The sequence below is a fragment of the Astatotilapia calliptera genome, chromosome 6, assembly GCF_964374335.1.
Source record: "Astatotilapia calliptera chromosome 6, fAstCal68.1, whole genome shotgun sequence".
Lineage (NCBI taxonomy): Eukaryota > Metazoa > Chordata > Actinopteri > Cichliformes > Cichlidae > Astatotilapia > Astatotilapia calliptera.
The window spans coordinates 12636838-12653992 of NC_137427.1; the positions used below are offsets into that span (position 1 = coordinate 12636838).

The 17155-nt window shown below is 40.6% G+C and overlaps 2 protein-coding genes across 9 annotated transcripts in view; one reads left to right on the top strand and one right to left on the bottom strand.

The window, feature by feature from the left end:
* The window catches only part of micu3a (mitochondrial calcium uptake 3a), a 48403-nt gene extending 38081 nt beyond the window's left edge, over positions 1–10322 (bottom strand). For 2 of the 8 annotated variants that reach the window (XM_080302394.1, XM_026170353.2), the window contains exon 1: positions 9761–10322. In XM_080302394.1, the coding sequence (XP_080158520.1) occupies positions 9761–10021 (261 nt within the window). In that variant the 5' untranslated portion in view covers positions 10022–10322. The remainder of the gene's footprint in view (positions 1–9760) is intronic. The other 6 variants (XM_026170351.2, XM_080302398.1, XM_080302393.1 and 3 more) reach the window with 5 other exon arrangements.
* A 3459-nt stretch (positions 10323–13781) lies between these two features.
* fgf20a (fibroblast growth factor 20a) lies at positions 13782–16627 on the top strand. Its single transcript, XM_026169277.2, has 3 exons — positions 13782–14351; positions 15171–15274; positions 15407–16627. The coding sequence occupies exons 1-3, from the start codon at positions 14027–14029 to the stop codon at positions 15650–15652; spliced, it is 675 nt and encodes a 224-aa protein (XP_026025062.1). The 5' UTR covers positions 13782–14026; the 3' UTR covers positions 15653–16627.
* The last annotated feature ends 528 nt before the right edge of the window (positions 16628–17155 follow it).

Genomic DNA, 17155 nt, shown 5'->3' on the forward strand with positions numbered 1-17155 from the left:
TGCACAAAAATACTTTGTCACTACTTTCTACTTGATTAGCATCTGTCTCTCACTCTCTCTCTCTGCAAGCAGCCAGTGCTTCAACTTGATTAGCTGCAGAGTAGGAGAGCTTCTACACCAACCGACTATACTGCGTGAAACTGTATAATTAACAGAGAGGCTTCCATATTTAAACCTGTTTAGCTGCAGGCCCCAGCACACAGTGGTTTCGGTTCCGCTCAGCTAACATGCTAATGAGCATACAGATTCATTCATAAAGCTTTGATGATGCCTGCACCAAGGGGGGCTTTTGAAAGCGTGAATTGGAGATCAGTGCTTGGCTTCATGGGAATGCACCCCACTCAAAAGTAAGAGCATAGGCACCCATGGCTTTAACTCTCACTAATGAATGAAGTTTAGAAAGTTTTGCAAAGGCAGCTAGGTTCACATGCCATGCTGCACAACATGAAAAAGAAATGTAAGAAAAACCAATTAAATTACAGAGATTAGAAAGTAGATTCAGTGTGGCTCACTGCTTTGTGTCTTGACTACAACTAAAACTTTCTGTTGTCTTTTCACAACTGCTCAGCAGATGCTCCAGGTGTTTTCCCCTCGGGCAACGTTGTGTGTTCCCTTCGCAGCTGCAGCTCTGTAACCCTTCTGCTCAGTTTCACGCTTAAAACTGTCACTGTCCGCTAAACTTTTGGATGAATAATGATGATATTTTATCCAAAAATCCCAGTATCGATTCTGCTTATAGGTGTGATTCTTCATCAGTTGACTTATTGATCCATAAACATTTTTTTGAACGAAAAAAGTGGCTTTTGCAGGTCAACAACTATTTTGTTCTCTCTGAGTCTAAACACAGTGAAGCAACAATACAAATGAAAGCATAGGACTGTTTGCACATGTGGAAAAGCACCACTACCATTATTATTTTAATGTCACTATTCTGCACCATTCTGTCATTTACAGTACCATTTAGGGTACATAAACCCTTTTATATATAAGGTGTATTACCACTCCAGGTTGCTGGGCTCCCTCCCATGTGTGGTTAACTATTAGTGTGTGCTGCTCTGCTTTGGTGCCTGAACCTGTTCTTTGTCGTCCAATTGCCATCTGTGATTGGTCCATCCCAGTCTCCAGCTACAACCACAACACGGCTGATTATGGCTACTGTTTCACAAGTCAAAGCTTGTAATTTGTAGCAGCTGTGATTTCAAGTGAGCAGCCTGACCTGTGCCTCTTTCTGGTTTGTTCTTAAATTTCAGGTTACTTCTTGTCTTTGACCTTTGTAAAAGATAGACTGTATCTCAACAGGCTTTGTGTACCCTTGGATGGTTATTAGAGCTGGGCGATATGAGATTTTTTCATATCACGATATGTTTTTTTCATTTCAGGCGATAACGATATCTATCACGATATAAGCCAAATAACTATATTTGTAAGATTTAAATGTGCCGTTGCTCACAAGTAAAATGTGAAATAATCAGCAGCTTGTTTTTATTTAAATATTTATTTCCCATAATAAGTTCAACAGGGTAGATGTACTTAAGGAACATGAGACTTTTTCAGATAAATAAAGGCAAATATTGCAAACTACACAAAAGGCAGCCGCTAAAGCGTTTAAGTTTCAAAATAGAACAAACGAAACAGACTACTAAATTGTCAATTCCACTTAGAAACAAAATATTAATTCTAAAAATAAATCTTAGTTTGTTTTACAGAAGAACAGACAAAACTGACTAACTTTTGTCAATATCAAATAAACTGAGAACTAAAAGGAAATTCTCAATCTCTCCTTGTTGTATAGCTGAGCTTTTCAAACAGTTTTAACAGTTACTTTAGTCTGACAAAAGCCGAATGACGAATTAGCGCTTCCAGTCAGAGACTGAGGCTACGTCCACACGTACACGGGTATTTTTGAAAACGGAGATTTTCCGTTTTCGTTTTAAAAAAATAATCCCGTCCACACATAAAGGCAGAAATGAAGAAAAACGCTGCTAGGAACATGCCAAAGCAGCAGGTGGAGCTAGATTCCTAACCGTGCAGAAATGTTGGCCAATCAGAAGTCTAGAAGCCTCGGTGGGAAAAAGTAAACAAAGCTGGGGCATAGAAGCAGAACAGAGTCGTGTGTGTGGACGGACAGTAACTGTGTGTATATGTAAGCATTTAAACACTGCAGAGAGTAGAATTAACAGTAACAGTATTGTAGAAATTCATTTCACCGAAACAATAACGTGGCGCGCAGTGTGACGCATGCACCAGTTTATTGTATTTCCAGACTTGCTTTCGGCACAATTTACAGTGCATGCTACTCTGTTTTTTGTCAGACTTGAAATAGCCGAAATACCTTCACACTACGGAACTTCTATGGCTCTTCCGTTTGACAATCTCTCCGGCATTGGAACCGTCAACTGTTTTCTGTTCGGTCACGCTCGGTTGATTTTTCTAGTCGGCACACTCATTTCCTCCATTACGCGCTGGCTCCATTACCCGCTGGCTGCTTCCCAAACAAACACACGTGCGGCTTGGCACTTGTGCTGTACGTAACAAGTCACGCGACGTGACGCTGCGGCTGTGATTGGTTCGGCTCTGCGCTACTTAGTTTGGATTGGCTGACCTTTTTTTTTAATTTTTATTTTAATTTTTTTATTTTAAGAGGACAAGAGCGGCGAGGTCTATCGCGATAGCTTAATTTCTCTATCGAGTAAAAGTTATATCGCGATACATATCGTTATCGTTCTATCGCCCAGCTCTAATGGTTATGTACTTGCTTGTAATTTTGGGGTCTATATTTGTTTGTTTTTCTCCATCTGAGACACCTTCAAGGCACTTACAGCCAGGCAGGAAACAGTGTAACACATTACACTGGTAGGAGCTTCTTTTGTCAGATACAATGTAATAGGTGTGCAGCTTCCTTTTCTAGTTTATATTTTTGATAGGACGGTTTTAATTTCTTTCTTATGACCTAGAAAACTCAGGCTTAGCATTTAAACTTTTGCTAGAAGTCATTTTTTATATTAATTGGTTATTTTAAATAGACATTGGTTTTGTAAAGGGGTAATCCACCAGTTTTACACGTATTAACTTTGTCTGCAGGTATACTTCTTCATATGTTAAAAAATACTATCTCAAACATTCTTTGATAAACCCTCTGTGCCACCAGTGAACTCACCCTTACACTTCTGAACCCTTTAAGAGCCAAATGATCGTGTGAACATATATCCCATACCCATTCAGCACAAGTCTCAACTGCCCCATATTTTTCTCTGCCTCTGTGGCTTTCTTTTACCAGAATAGCTGCAGTGAGGTTCAGTCACTACAGATGAGTCATCCAACTTTTTGAGGCAAATTATTCAGATTCCATTTCCTTCCCCAGTAAAGTAAAATTTATGTCTGCATCTTCTAAAATGCCCCCCTTCCCCACCCCACACCCACACCCCCAACTCTCAAAACACTAAAAAAACTGCGTTTTCGTCTGAAAACGCTCCACATCCACACTAGCGTTTTCAGCTGTTTTCACAGAGTTGTGCGTCCACATTGAAACGGCCGAAAACACTTACGTTCCAGTACTGAGCGTGTGTGAAGTGCAAGAAGATTCGGCCTGCCTCATTTCTGTCAGCCGTTTATTTACTTTGAATCGTTGAAACGTGGCGGCAAAAGGTTGAGGAAAAGCAACGAGTTTTTTAAATGGACTCACAATGAGGTGACGTTGTTGCTGCGAGTAACACAAAAGTGCAAAGTTGCAAAAGCGAGTAAGAATTAAATAATTTGAAGAAAAGCTATCTGGAGCATGTACAAACTGATATTAATCTTTAATAGGGCTGTCAAAATTGAGAGCAAACAAAACAACTGCTGTATAATGCCCTCCGCTATCATTGTTTAATTGGTCACATGATGCATCACATGACTAAAATGTGTCACCCTTCTAGAAAGTCTCCGTTTTCCCTGTCCACACTGCGACGCAAACGCATCGTCTTCAAATGTATTCGTTTTCGAGAGCGTTTTCAAATTGCTGCGTTTTTCCTTGGGGAAAACGCCATCTCAGGCTACGTCCACACGTACCCGGGTATTTTTGAACACGCAGATTTTTCTATGCGTTTGCACCTTTCGTCCACACGTAAACTGCGTTTTCGGTCACTGAAAACGAAGATTTCTAAAAATGCCTGCCAGGGTGGATATTTTCGAAAACTCAGTTTTTGCATTTACTGTGGACGAGAAAAACTGAGAAAACGCAGCGTCAAAGGTGTGCGCCTTTTTGATGTCACACTGTGCGCCACGTTATTGTTTCGGTGCAATGAATTTCTACAATACTGTTACTGTTAATTGTACTGTCTGCAGTGTTTAAATTCTTACACATACACACACAGTTACTGTTCTTCCACACATACGACTTGGTTCTGCTTCTACGCCCCAGCTTTGTTTACTATTTCCTACCGAGGCTTCTAGACTTCTGATTGGCCAACATTTCTACACGGTTAGGAATATATCGCCACCTGTTGCTTTGGCATGTTCCTAGCAGCGTTTTCCTTCATTTCTGCGTTTATGTGTGGACGGGATTATTTTTTAACGGAAAATCTCCGTTTTCAAAAATACCCGTGTACGTGTGGACGTAGCCTCAGTGTCAAAACGGAGAGAAAATGATGCGTTTTCAAACGAAAACGCATTGGTGTGGACGTAGCCTAAAGAAGCAACATTGCTGGCTGAGAAGACATAATTTTACATTTGCAATCTGGATAGATATGCAAATGGTGCCACTGAGCTACTGTCCACTTCAATGAGCTACTAAATGCAGTTTGTATCTATAGCCAATTATGTGCAAAAGTCTTAAGCCACCCTCCATTTCTTTATATTTTGCTTCCAAGGAGCCAGGCTTTCCTTTATCTTTTTCAAAAGTTGTGAGCAGTTCTTCTCCAGATTTTCTGAAGGTCTTTCAATGCCTTTCTTTGCTTTTTCACTCTGCTTTTAAATTAATTTTCAGTCCAGGCCTTCTACCTGACCATTTTCAATTTTTTTTTTGTTGCATTAGAAGAGCACCTAACTTAAGGGATGAACCAGTATCGTGTTTGCACACAACAGACAACTTAGCAAAGAACCAATTTGTAGGAAAATTAAATAGTTGCAATGATTCATTGAAACATGCTAACATGGAAGCGTGGGATATAAGGCAAAAACAGAGTTTGTACATTCTCATAAGCTGGAAAGGCAATACTATCTTAGGCAAGCTTTCTGAGGGACATTTGAAAGCTTTTTTGGATATTGGTGGCTCCACTACATTAATAATATTCAGGTCTGGACTCTGGGGAGGCCAATCCATGACTGATAGTGTTTTACTGTGTGTTTTTCTATCAAGGTATGCTTCACTGGATTCACAGTGCATTTGTGATCATTGTGATGATGAATAAATGACGCCATTGCCATTCAAATGCTTTCCAGATGATTTTAATACCTCACCCTTTTCTCCTTGTTTCTCTTCCTTAAGAATGGCTTCTTGACAGCCACCCTTCCATTAAGACCTTTTCTAATGGGGCTTTGGCAAGCAGTAGACAGATTATCGAGATACTAGATGCATCTCTCAGGTCTTGCGTCGGGTCTTTGGAAATGTTTTAATGTATGATTTTTTAATAAATATCAGATATTGTTCAACTTTTGTTGATAGTTTTTTTAGGCCTGCCATTTTAGGCCTGCTAAGGATGCACTGCATAAATAGTGAGATATGCTTAGTTTTCTGCTAACAGGTCTTTGAGAATCACCTTTTGGTGTAAAAGTATAATTTTATGCCTGTTATACTTTGTTATCGTTGGTGCTTTTTAATATTTTCAATTAAAGGAATTGCAACAAGCTATGTGTTTTTACTGCAGGTTCCTAGTGACAATAAGACTAAAAATACAATTTAAAATAGGTCTATGCTAATTTGCCTGTTATGTGTGGACACAACACTAGTACACCCCTTGATTTAGGTCCTCTTTTTATGCTTGAAATAATTATATCCTAATTCTGAAAATGATCAAGTAGAAGGCCTGGACTGAAAATGAGTGAAAAAGTAGCCAATGTCCAAAGAAAAACTTTGAAAGACCTTCAGAAAGCCTTAGAAAGTATTTTTTCATGCTCAGTATTGCTTTTTGACTAGGGCTGCTCAATTAATCGAATTTTAATCACAATTACGATCTGGGCTTTCAACGATCATTAAAAATGACTGAGCCGATTATTAGCCCCTCCCTCGTGCTTTACTCTCGCGCTGCTCCGTGTGGCAAATCGAGCGCACCTCTCTGCATTTTGAACACGCATCACAACAATTAAGAGGACCCGAGGGAAGCTCGGAAAGCTAAGCAGAAGTTATTTGGAGAGGAGAGTGACTGCCGTTGGTTGAAAAGAGAGGTAAAAAAAAAACTTCAGTGGTGTGGAAACATTATGGGTTCGCGGAGTCAGACGTGGATCAAGTAGACATAGTGTGTAAACTTTGCTACGGTGTCATAGCTGCACCACAGAGCAACACTGCAAAGTTCACTAAGCATGGATGTTTACATTTTTCATTTATTTTTTATATTGCAAACATTTGCACTGTTATCAGTATTTGCACACTATTTTACATTATTTTTTAAAGTCATTATTCAATACATTGTTATTGTTAACCCTTTAAATCCCCGTAGAACCGGAACCGCGTAAGCTAGCGCAATAATTTGTTTTGCATATGAAACCGGAGGAGTTGTACTTACATCTTATGCCATCAGCTTGTCCTCGGTCACGGTTTCCTTCCACATAAAGCTTTGCAAAAATTGCATAAAAAGCGCTTGCAGGAACAAAAACATAATATTCCAGAAACACGCTTTGCCGATCCGATCAGCTGTTCGTAACACTTCCCACAATGAAAAAGATGTCAACGCAAACTATCGCATGTCCGCCATTTCCTGTCCGAAACCGGAAGTGACGTCATTTTGGCGGAAAATGTAGTTTTTTACTTGTAGGCCTTAAAAGCCTATACTGGTGTTTTTATAAGTCATGTTTGACTCTATACTTTTCTGAATAGTTGCTGGGATGCTTAGAACTCGAATTGCACTGCTGGAAATAGTTTGTTTTGATGCACATGCTGTTTTCTTTGCAAATTTGCATCATAGGATTGTTTTTTGTTTTTCCTGCAGTATATAAAAATTGCTGTATCTCCAAAATAAAACTATGAAGACACTCAAAATAAATTTCCTGTGGTGGGAAACTATTTTTTGCAACTTTTTTGTATTTAAAGTTTTGAGGGATAAGCCTCTTAAATTTCCCCAAGTAGAAATATATGTAAAAAAAAACCAAAAACGATTTTCAATTTTTTTGTTGTTTATTGCACTTTTTTGAAATTAATGTAATTACTATGGACTTAATGCATACATATTACTAAAATATGGGCTATAACAGTTGCATTGATGTATAGCAACTTGAAATGCTCCCAAAAATGGCACTACAGCATGTAAAAAATAATAATATAAGCTCTGGCGGACTTGTTTCTATGGTAGGTCTTAAAGGGTTAAATAAATATCGTCAAATAATCGAGATCTCAATTTCAGTGAAAATAATCGTGATTATCATTTTTGCCATAATCGAGCAGCCCTATTTTTGACTTCTGAAGCATGGCTAAAAGTCTTGATCATTAACTATGCAACAATTGCTAAACAAATGTAGATGATTTTGCCTGGCTAAAAATGGACTTTAAACAAAACTGTTCAACAAATCTTAAGGCAGGGAGTCTCTGTTATCTTACTTAACAGACATCCAAGGATATCATTTCAGCCCATTTGGAAAAAAAATTTTTTATGTTCAGATAAACGAAATCCTGATTAGAAAAAATTCTCAAAACATTACTCTTATTAAAATCACCACCACAAAGTGTCATTTGAAGCATTGCATTCAATCCACACTGTAGTGTGCATGTATGGCTGTGTAATGGTGTATCTGTGCTGTTCTACCCTCACATTATAAAATTTGAGAAAAAGGAGAAACAAACGCCTTTAGTTGAAACACTAGCAGAATATTAGCTATTTTATGGGGTGGCTGTAGCTCAGGTGGCAGAGCAGCCATTAATCAGAAGGTCGGTGGTTTGATCCCCGGCTGCCTCCTGGCTGCATGCCAAATATATTAGTATAGTACTAACCCCATGTTTGCCTACTGGTGGTGGTCAGAGGGCCCGGTGGAGCCAGTGTCCGGCAGCCTCGCCTCTGTCAGTGCACCCCAGGGCAGCTGTGGCTACAATGTAGCTTGCCATCGCCAGTGTGTGAATGTGTGTGTGAATGGGTGGATGACTGAATGTAGCGCTTTGGGGTCCTTAGGGACTAGAAAAGCGCTATACAAATGCAGGCCATTTTACCATTTATTAGCATAATGAAAAAGCTAATGAAAAATACAACACAACATATTTCTTTCATTATACTGTGGATATGCTGGATATTGTTTCCAAATAGACACATAGACACACTATCACATTTGCTGAAGTTTGCATTTCTGCAATGTGTAGTTACATTTCTGGGAAGGTGCATATACATTATGGTTTATAGATTTAGATTAGATTTAATGTAGTACTGTAATGAAGGAGGCAGAGGTTTGTTAACATTGTCTCACTAGCAAGAAAATCCTAGGTTCAAACCCAGCCTATGGGCCTTTCTGTGTGGAGTTTGCAAGTCTAAAGTCATGCTTAGGATTAACTGGTTATTCTAAACTGACCACCTGAATGCGGCTGTCTGGCTCTCTGTGTTCGCCCTGCAAAAACAGCCTATCCAAGGTGTACCCCACCTCTCAATATATGACAACTGGGATATGCTCCAGCCCCCCCACGTACCTGAACTGGTCAATCAAAAGAAAATGGATAAATGAGTGGATGGAAGGACTGTAATTAAGCATGGCAAGGAAATCCATTTAAAACAACTACATGTTTTAATAATGTGTTGATATCTTGGCCAGCTTATATACAACAAATTGTATATTGCCTTATCTATATTGTGGGTCATCCTAGCATAACTGATGCTTTAAGTATACATGAGTCACTTCAAGTTGTACTTCCTACACCTTTGTTTCAGATAGAAATTACTGATATCATATGGCTCATAGTTATTAATACTAATATCACAAATGAGTTATTATAGTGCTTTACATTTGAGTGAATCAACAATTATACTCAATACTATAATATATATATATTTTGTAATGTGCTATGATTTACAGAGATAACTTTAACTTTTAGAACTTTGAATTATAGTATGGTGGGGTTTTTAAAATTGTTTTATTGTATCAAACCTTTAATGTATGACTTTATTATTTTCATGGAAATCTCTGAGAACTTCTGTCTGCCTGACCTGCACAAAGCTGTCTGATTGACATCTCGAGCCTGCTGTCATTTCAGCACCAGCTCGAGCGGAGAGCGCCCTTCTTGCGCCCTTCACATCGCCCAACAGCCAAGCAGTGAGCAAACTGTTTCCACTGAGCGTCCTAGGAATGAGTGACACACTTTATCCACCCCAGAAAAAAAATTCTATAAAAAACAAGCTCACCATGGCTACAGAAAGAGAAGTGGGCCTGTCTGACTGGGCCTGTGTGTCTAATCTTAGCGGAAGGAAACGAGGAAATACCCAGCGCTCTTTGCCTTCTCTCCCTCTTCTCTCGACTATGTCCTTCCACAGTCTTGAGCACTGAGCCCCGTGTGTCAGCAGTTACACATTTTCGACCAACAATCAACCACCTCGTTGTGTGTCGCGGCAGCTTCGGTTTTGTCGTTATCTGCAGCAGCTCAGTTTGTGCCACCTACCTTCTCTTTGGCTTCAACAGTCGGGATGGACGGGAGCAAACCGTTGATGCTGTGCCTCCTTATCCTCTTCCTGCCTCCGCCGCTTATTAAACCGTTGTAGAAGTAAAGTACGGCGCCACCCGTTGCAACGCAAACCCCGGCTGCCAGACACCTCCAGGTCCTTCTTCCATTGGCCGTCTGCCCACCGACCAGCTCGTTTCTTGTCGCCGACCAGAGGTTGAGCTTGCCGGCCAGTGCTGCCACTCTGCGGAAAGCAGCCATTGCTGCCGTGGTATTAGCTTCTGCTTGGCTGCTGTGATTGTAACTTTGAGGGCAGCTCAAAAGTATCGCGTTTCCCTGATTTCATCGCGAGATTTACGGCCTTTCTGTTCTTGGCATGACAGAGAACAAAGTCCCGCACAGCGCGGAGGATTTGATGCTTCGCTGAGTGATTAATTTTAACCAAGGTCAATTATAAACACAGAGAGATAAACTATTATGAAGCTAAACTCAAGCTTATCCAGTTCGCATAAAAGAGGCCATATTAACAGCCTACACCAAAATCAAAAATACTGAATATTAAATTAAAATGCATGTGAAATATAGTGAAATATATATAGACAGCTCTATTTTCTAAACGGATTAGTGCGTCTGAAAAGTGGCATTGAATAAAGTAGAACATATATGCGTTTTCTCATTTAGAAGTTAGGCCTGCAATAACCTAATAGAAGTATATAACGACTACTCTGAAGTATTTTAAAAATGTGCAAAGACAGTTGTACTACTTCATAAGGTACTGGCAGCTGGCAGACTAACTGTGACACACATGGAAAGAATAAGAAAACGACTCAGTAAAACATATTCCACGGTATCATCTTAAGTATCTTGTCAGGTGAGCATGGGCACATCTTGAAATAAATTAAAGAGATTGTATTTTTTTTGGGGGGGGGGGGGGTCTCTAAATGAGTAATGATATTATTGATATCGATATTTGTCACTTTGCCTTTGTCATTCACGAAGGGTCAATGTAGTGTCGAATTTCCAGTTGTAAGTGATGGATCAAAGGAGCCAAAAGAGCAGATATCAAACAAATATCAAAGATGAACTCTTCATTTAAGTCCTCACATGTAGGGCTAATGTTAACCTGATGGGGCTTTTCTGATGACTTTGATGCTAAAACAATAAAGGGAAGAAGTCTAATAGATGGCCTGTCACCTGTTCACACATGAAGCTCAGTGGATCACTTGGCCCATAAGTTGAAAACAGATCAAACAATGTCTAAAACCTCTTGATAGAAATCAACCATTTAAAAGACTGAGTATTGATATTAAACGCTTCAATTATTGCTTTGATTTCTATTTTCTTCACAACCCAAACATCATTAATGTAGCATGGTGACTAATCCTAATTAAGTTTCCTGGTTTACTGGTTACATTTTTTTTTATGAAACTGCAATTTGAAAAGCTGTAAAATGTCTCCAAATCTTTACTTTGACACAAAAAATTCAATATTTTGCTGGATCACAACAATAGAGGTATTCATAGGGGTTCAGGTAGATACAAAGTACCATATCTGCATGCAGGTCACTTATTTTTAATCTATCTATACACGAAAGATTGCAGAAATATGATTTTCTTTTTTTTTTCTCCTGCATTTTCTGACTGACCTATGAAGATTAAAATATGATGAAATTAAAGTCTGCACTTTCATGGGGCCCTCTGAATCGTGTCCTGGGTTCGCTAGATCCTAGTTTGGAGACCACTTGCATTAATAACCTCTAGGCTACTTATTCAGTTATTCCATTATCCAGGCATTCGATTAGGTTGTGATTTCTTTGTGTGTGTATTGTGTGTGTGTGTGTGGGTGAGGGGTTAGAGGTGGGGGTATAACCCTAGGGACCTCCTCATCATCATCGTCACCCTCCTCCTCCATGACAGCTATGTTCCTATATGCTTGGCTTCCCTCCATGTCCCACTTGCAGCGTTGTAAAAGAAAACCTACACTGGAGCGAATCATGTGGTCCTGGGAACTGATCACTTGCGCCTTGTGTGAACAGTTCCCAGGACGATGTGGCGTAGTAGTTGACGTCTTCACTGAGGCCAAATCGATATCCAATACTAGACCAGATCGGCCTGAGGCGATTACGATTGATCCTGTCGCCCTTTAAAAAAAAAGTTCTTTTTGTGCTGGTCATAAATACTAATGAACCGAGGGAAAGAGGGAGAAGGACACGCGCCACACACATAGATGCCCTCTAACTTGTCTGTCACACACACGTGTGCAAAGGCAGTGCAGAAAACTGGCGTCATAAGAAACATTTTGTACTTAATAAGTATGTCAGGTCCTGCAGCGTGACAAGTAGACCCGTGTTATTGGTGTGGGTATATGACTTTTTGTCATGCTGCAAGACCTGACATGAGTACAAAATGACCCGAGTATGGCACAGCAACACCTCTGGACCTTCAACTCATTTATCAACGGGACTCCCAGGGGAAGGGGAGGCAGTGTGAGCGCGTGCGTTTGTGTGCACGACCATGTGTCTGTATTGCTGCCCCAATCAATGCCATGATCTGGAACACAAGACCATGCTTCGTGCCCTTGGTTTAAATAAAATCACAGTCTGTATTAGAGGATAAATAGTGTTGAGCAATTCAGAGCTAAATAAATGACGCCGCACCATAAAAATTAAGAAAGGACTGTTTCGCCGGTGTTTCGAAAAAGCGTCTTTTTGGAATCCACAGGCTTTTATTACCAAACCGCCATGATCACGGTCAACTTCAGTATAGTAGACTGATATTTTACATTAATCTGATATACTCAGTATAACGTTTCCCACTGGAGCGTGTTCATTGTTATGATCACTAAAATATTTGTTTCCACAACAAACTCCGTTTTTGTCTCTCAAAATAGCACTTATTTTACACCCCCCCAAGCCCTTCAGTGTCAAGTGTCGGGGTATTTTCTAAGCGTGTGGTTCAAACAGGTATATTCCCGTTCCCGTCTTCTGGTTGTTATTGCCTGATCCCCTTACAAGATCCCTGCGCTTTGAAGCCTCTGTTTCTTTGATTCGTCTCGTAAGACCACAATTAAGGGTATATATGAGCTCCAGTGTTGTTCAAAGCATCGTGGAAAGATCAATGAAAGGATTGACAGTCAAGTGATGTCGTTTGCACAGGTGTGTGTGGGTGCATGTGTACGGCTGTGTGTGTCTGTGTGTGCGGGTGCTGTAAATGTGCGGCTGGGTTACATAAAACAGGAGCAATAAATCAACATTCGAGTGCGAAAATTACGCAAATGGGGGCTTTCCTCGCCCCTCTTTCTCTCTGCACCTGAGCCATTTCGAAATGGGGGCACTGAGATGTAAAGCATTTAAGATAATGGCAACATCACTTTCATGCCTATTTGACATGCACACGCTGTTTCTTTCTCTCCACAACTATTTCACACCCAAGTTGCAGAGACGCGCGCTCCGCAGCAACTCTTATAAACACCTGTACAGTTTAATCTGTTTAATCTGCTGCTAAAGTGTCCACGAGCAAAATGACATTTTGTCCGTTTGTGAGTTAGGGAAACATTCATGTGGCTTGAGGGGAAGTAAGGGAAAATACGCCTGTCATGCTAATTTTTATTTGTGGTTATTAATTTTCCTCTCACGTGCCCCTGCGCTAAGACTGAACATCAAAGGTGAGACGGGAGAATAGCGAGAACAAAAATTAGCCATAAAGAGAGGGGATCGGGCCATATTTGCATAAAAGGCAACCTGGGGTTAATAGGAGGCAGTGCGCTATAAATGTGGAGTGGTTTTCACTGGTTTCACTGCGCTACACACTGCTGCTGGGGGAGGTATCACTTGAGAGAAGAAATAAAAGGCTGAAGTGAATTTAGCGAGAGAGAGCAAGAGAGCAAGAGAGGGGGGTGAGAAAGAGAGGGAGAGAGAGAGGAAAACCCTGGTGCGCACAGGAGCAAAGGGGGAGTATCCCGAGTTGAAGAGGAGAGAATAGAAGAGAGGAAAGAAGGATAAATAGCAGAAGAGAGGAGACGGGGGACACACGCTGCAGCAAGCGGGGATGCGTACTCATCCAACATCAAGATAACGCAGGAGTTTAATCTCAATTAGATGCCAGTCTGATCACAGGGATTTTCTCTGCACGCACGGTCAACTTTTTCCCTTTCTTCGCCTTTCGGCTTGACCTTCGCTCACTTGCTCATATAGAGGTTCTCTACTCATCACTTGGAACTCGACTTGGAGCTCCTACGCTGCAAACAGGATCTGGTGTGTCATCTGTGATGGGGGCAGCGGCCGAGGTTGGGAGCTTCGCCAACGGATTTTTGGACAGCTTTGGTGCCGTTCCGGCTCCCGTTGGCTCTCAGTTTATTCTCACCCCTGCCGGGGCGGTGGACTACAATTCGGCGACCGGATTGATAATGGGGGGACATGGACAACAGCAAGAGCACCTAATGTCTGCGGAGAGGCTGTCCCGGAGCCTGGCGGACCTCAGCCATCTGAAGGGGATTCTGAGGCGGAGGCAGCTGTACTGCAGGACCGGGTTCCACCTGGAGATTCATCCTGACGGCACCGTGCAGGGCACCAGGAAAGACCACAGCAGATTCGGTACAGAGCCTGTGAATTCTGGCAGCACAAGTAGTAGTAAGAGCATAGAAAAGCTATTTTGAATTTTCAGACTGATTGACACACTGTCAGGTATCATTGTGGTGGAGACGCTGACAGACTCACATACAAACAGAATCTAAACAGGGGAGGAAATAGTGATAATCAGCATACAGCAGCGAAAAGCTTACTGGATTGTATACCAAATAATATATAAAATAGAGGTGGCCATGAGTTATAACAGAGGACTTATAACTCATACGGGGAAATAGCTGCATCACTCCTACAGTCACAGCCGTCGTGACTTGAAATACCCATGCCAATACAGGCTGCTTTAATCAAACGCTAATCATGAATGCAGCCGCTATTTCCAGGTGGAACAACATTTGAGATATTATATATTTGCACTTTTTTTTTTTTTTTACCACGTTTCCTCTTTCAGATTAGATTGGACGCTTTTACAAACTTATCTCCAGCTATCAAGATAAAAAGCTGCAGGTTGCGGCACATCAAAAGTAGATTATTTATCGCTGCAAGGTTGTAGCGCCTCTGGTACTTGATTCATTTCATTTGAGATTTGGTTGTAACCTCATACCAGAAACCACTCTAACCTAACTTGTCAGAGGCATTTGATGGACATACTCTACGAATTTGTATGGAGAACAGACACAATTTAGTAAACTGAAACGTTGTCAGCAAGACTAGTGCTCTATTATACCAAATATGAATTGCTATTTAATATTTCCATGTTGCCAGATATGCTAATGATTGCTTAATTGATTAATGATTGTTTAATTAATGTAATGTAATGTGTGTTTGCAGGTATACTGGAATTCATCAGTTTAGCTGTGGGACTCGTCAGCATCAAAGGGGTGGACAGTGGCCTTTACCTTGCCATGAACAGCAAGGGAGAATTGTACGGCTCTGTAAGTATACACCTTTGAACAGATACATATTGGCACACACATATTTCTGTTTTTCAAGAATGATGTCCACAGCCAGTAGGTGGCACATTTTGCACCCTAAAACTCATCCGTTGTTGTCCTCTCTTTCTGCAGGAGAAGCTGTCAGCAGAATGTGTTTTCAGAGAGCAATTTGAAGAAAACTGGTACAACACCTACTCCTCTAACATCTATCGGCATGGAGAGAAAGGTTCATTTTATTTTGTTGCTTTGAACAAAGATGGGACGTCCCGTGATGGAACAAGATCAAGGAGGCATCAGAGGTTCACTCACTTCCTACCAAGACCTGTAGATCCAGAAAGAGTTCCAGAGCTGTACAGAGACATACTGGGTCAGAGCTGAGGCAGAATGAATTAGCTGGTGAAAAGCAAGGTTAAAAGCAGAAGTGCACCCGAGGTCATCCCCTTAAGGGAGATGGATGATCTTGTTTATGTGGAAAAAATAGGATCGTAAAAGTGCACCAAATCAACACTCCCCACTGCTGGCATGGAGGAAGGAAAGAAAACCCGACTGGCTGGGGAATGTGACTGAACAGCATCAGGGATCTTCTGTGGAACCTGTGAAGAGCCCCATGACAGAGACTACTGGGGCTCCACATATTTTCACCTTATCAGCCTATGCAAAAGCCCTGGTGGCCAAACGGATGATCTTTAAATTTTTATTAAGTTTCACTAATGAAATCCAACTATCTGCTTGCCCAGACTGCATGTTCAAAAGGACAAAGCTGTGAACTTGATAGCTGAGATTAACCACTGGCTGCTAGTAACCTTTTACTGCTGTGTCTTGTCAATTTTGATGTTTTGAGTCGACCTTTTATTCCAACATTACTGTGGCTGCTAAGTAAACAAATAATTTACATGCAAAATCCACTATAAAGTGTGGCTGGTTTACATTAAAAAAAGTTCATGCACTGGAAGGCAGCCACATTTGTTCTGTAAAACGGGTCTTAGAGCTGGGATAATCACATGTACTGAAATGACTGTTGTGATGGCATGGGTGAAGTACCCTTTGAAATCAATCCAGACTATGATTTTTCTGCAAAATGCATGAGGAGGAAGAGAAGAATAACAGTGTCCTGTGTGTGGGATGGTGTGTTTTGTAATGGAGCTCTTATGGAAGCCAGTGAAGGAATTCCGACTGCTGTCAAACAATGGATGGGACTGACAAAGACACCTTTACAGACATTTTGAAATCTTTATTCTTATTTATGAGTTTTCCTTTCCAAGGACATACAGTATATTTATTTCATATATTTATTTATTTTGAGACTATATTTTTACAGCTATGAGATAAAATAAAATAAAAACATCCAGAATATGCACGAGATTTTTCTTATTTATTTTATCATCATAGTATAAACTGTTGTTTTGTGGTCATTGAAGGAGGTCTTTTCATAGTTTTTGAGACTTTGTGTTCTGCATATTGACGCTATGACTTCTTAAACTGCAATATCGATCATATCAGTCTTTCCAATCTTTCCAGTGCTTTGTCTGTTTGAGCCAATGTGGTTAACTTAATCTGCATGTTGGCAATGATATTAAAAACGTTGACTTCTTTATGACTAGTACAACATTTATCTGGAGAACTTGTCTGGAACAACCAATCACTAACCTTAAAAATAGACATCCATAAGAAATAGATGCACTTTAAGTCTTTTGCAATGTTAAACTGTGGTGGTGTAGCATTTTTGTGTGAAAAAAGTTTATATAAGACTTCTGCATAGCACACGTGTGTGATTCCTCCCTCTCAGCTCTTCTAGAAGCCTCCTTTTTTGTCAGTCCCTGTCTACTGGGAGGCAGGGGCAATATCCAGAAAACAGGAAGAAAGAAGATACGAGGAAGTAAA

Excerpts from the sequence above, each read along its gene's own strand:
- fgf20a (XM_026169277.2), top strand. The coding sequence starts at position 14,027 with ATGGGGGCAGCGGCCGAGGTTGGGAGCTTCGCCAACGGATTTTTGGAC. Across the intron at positions 14,352-15,170 it reads GAAAGACCACAGCAGATTCG|GTATACTGGAATTCATCAGT; the intron begins GTACAGAGCCTG and ends GTGTGTTTGCAG. Across the intron at positions 15,275-15,406 it reads AGGGAGAATTGTACGGCTCT|GAGAAGCTGTCAGCAGAATG; the intron begins GTAAGTATACAC and ends CTCTTTCTGCAG.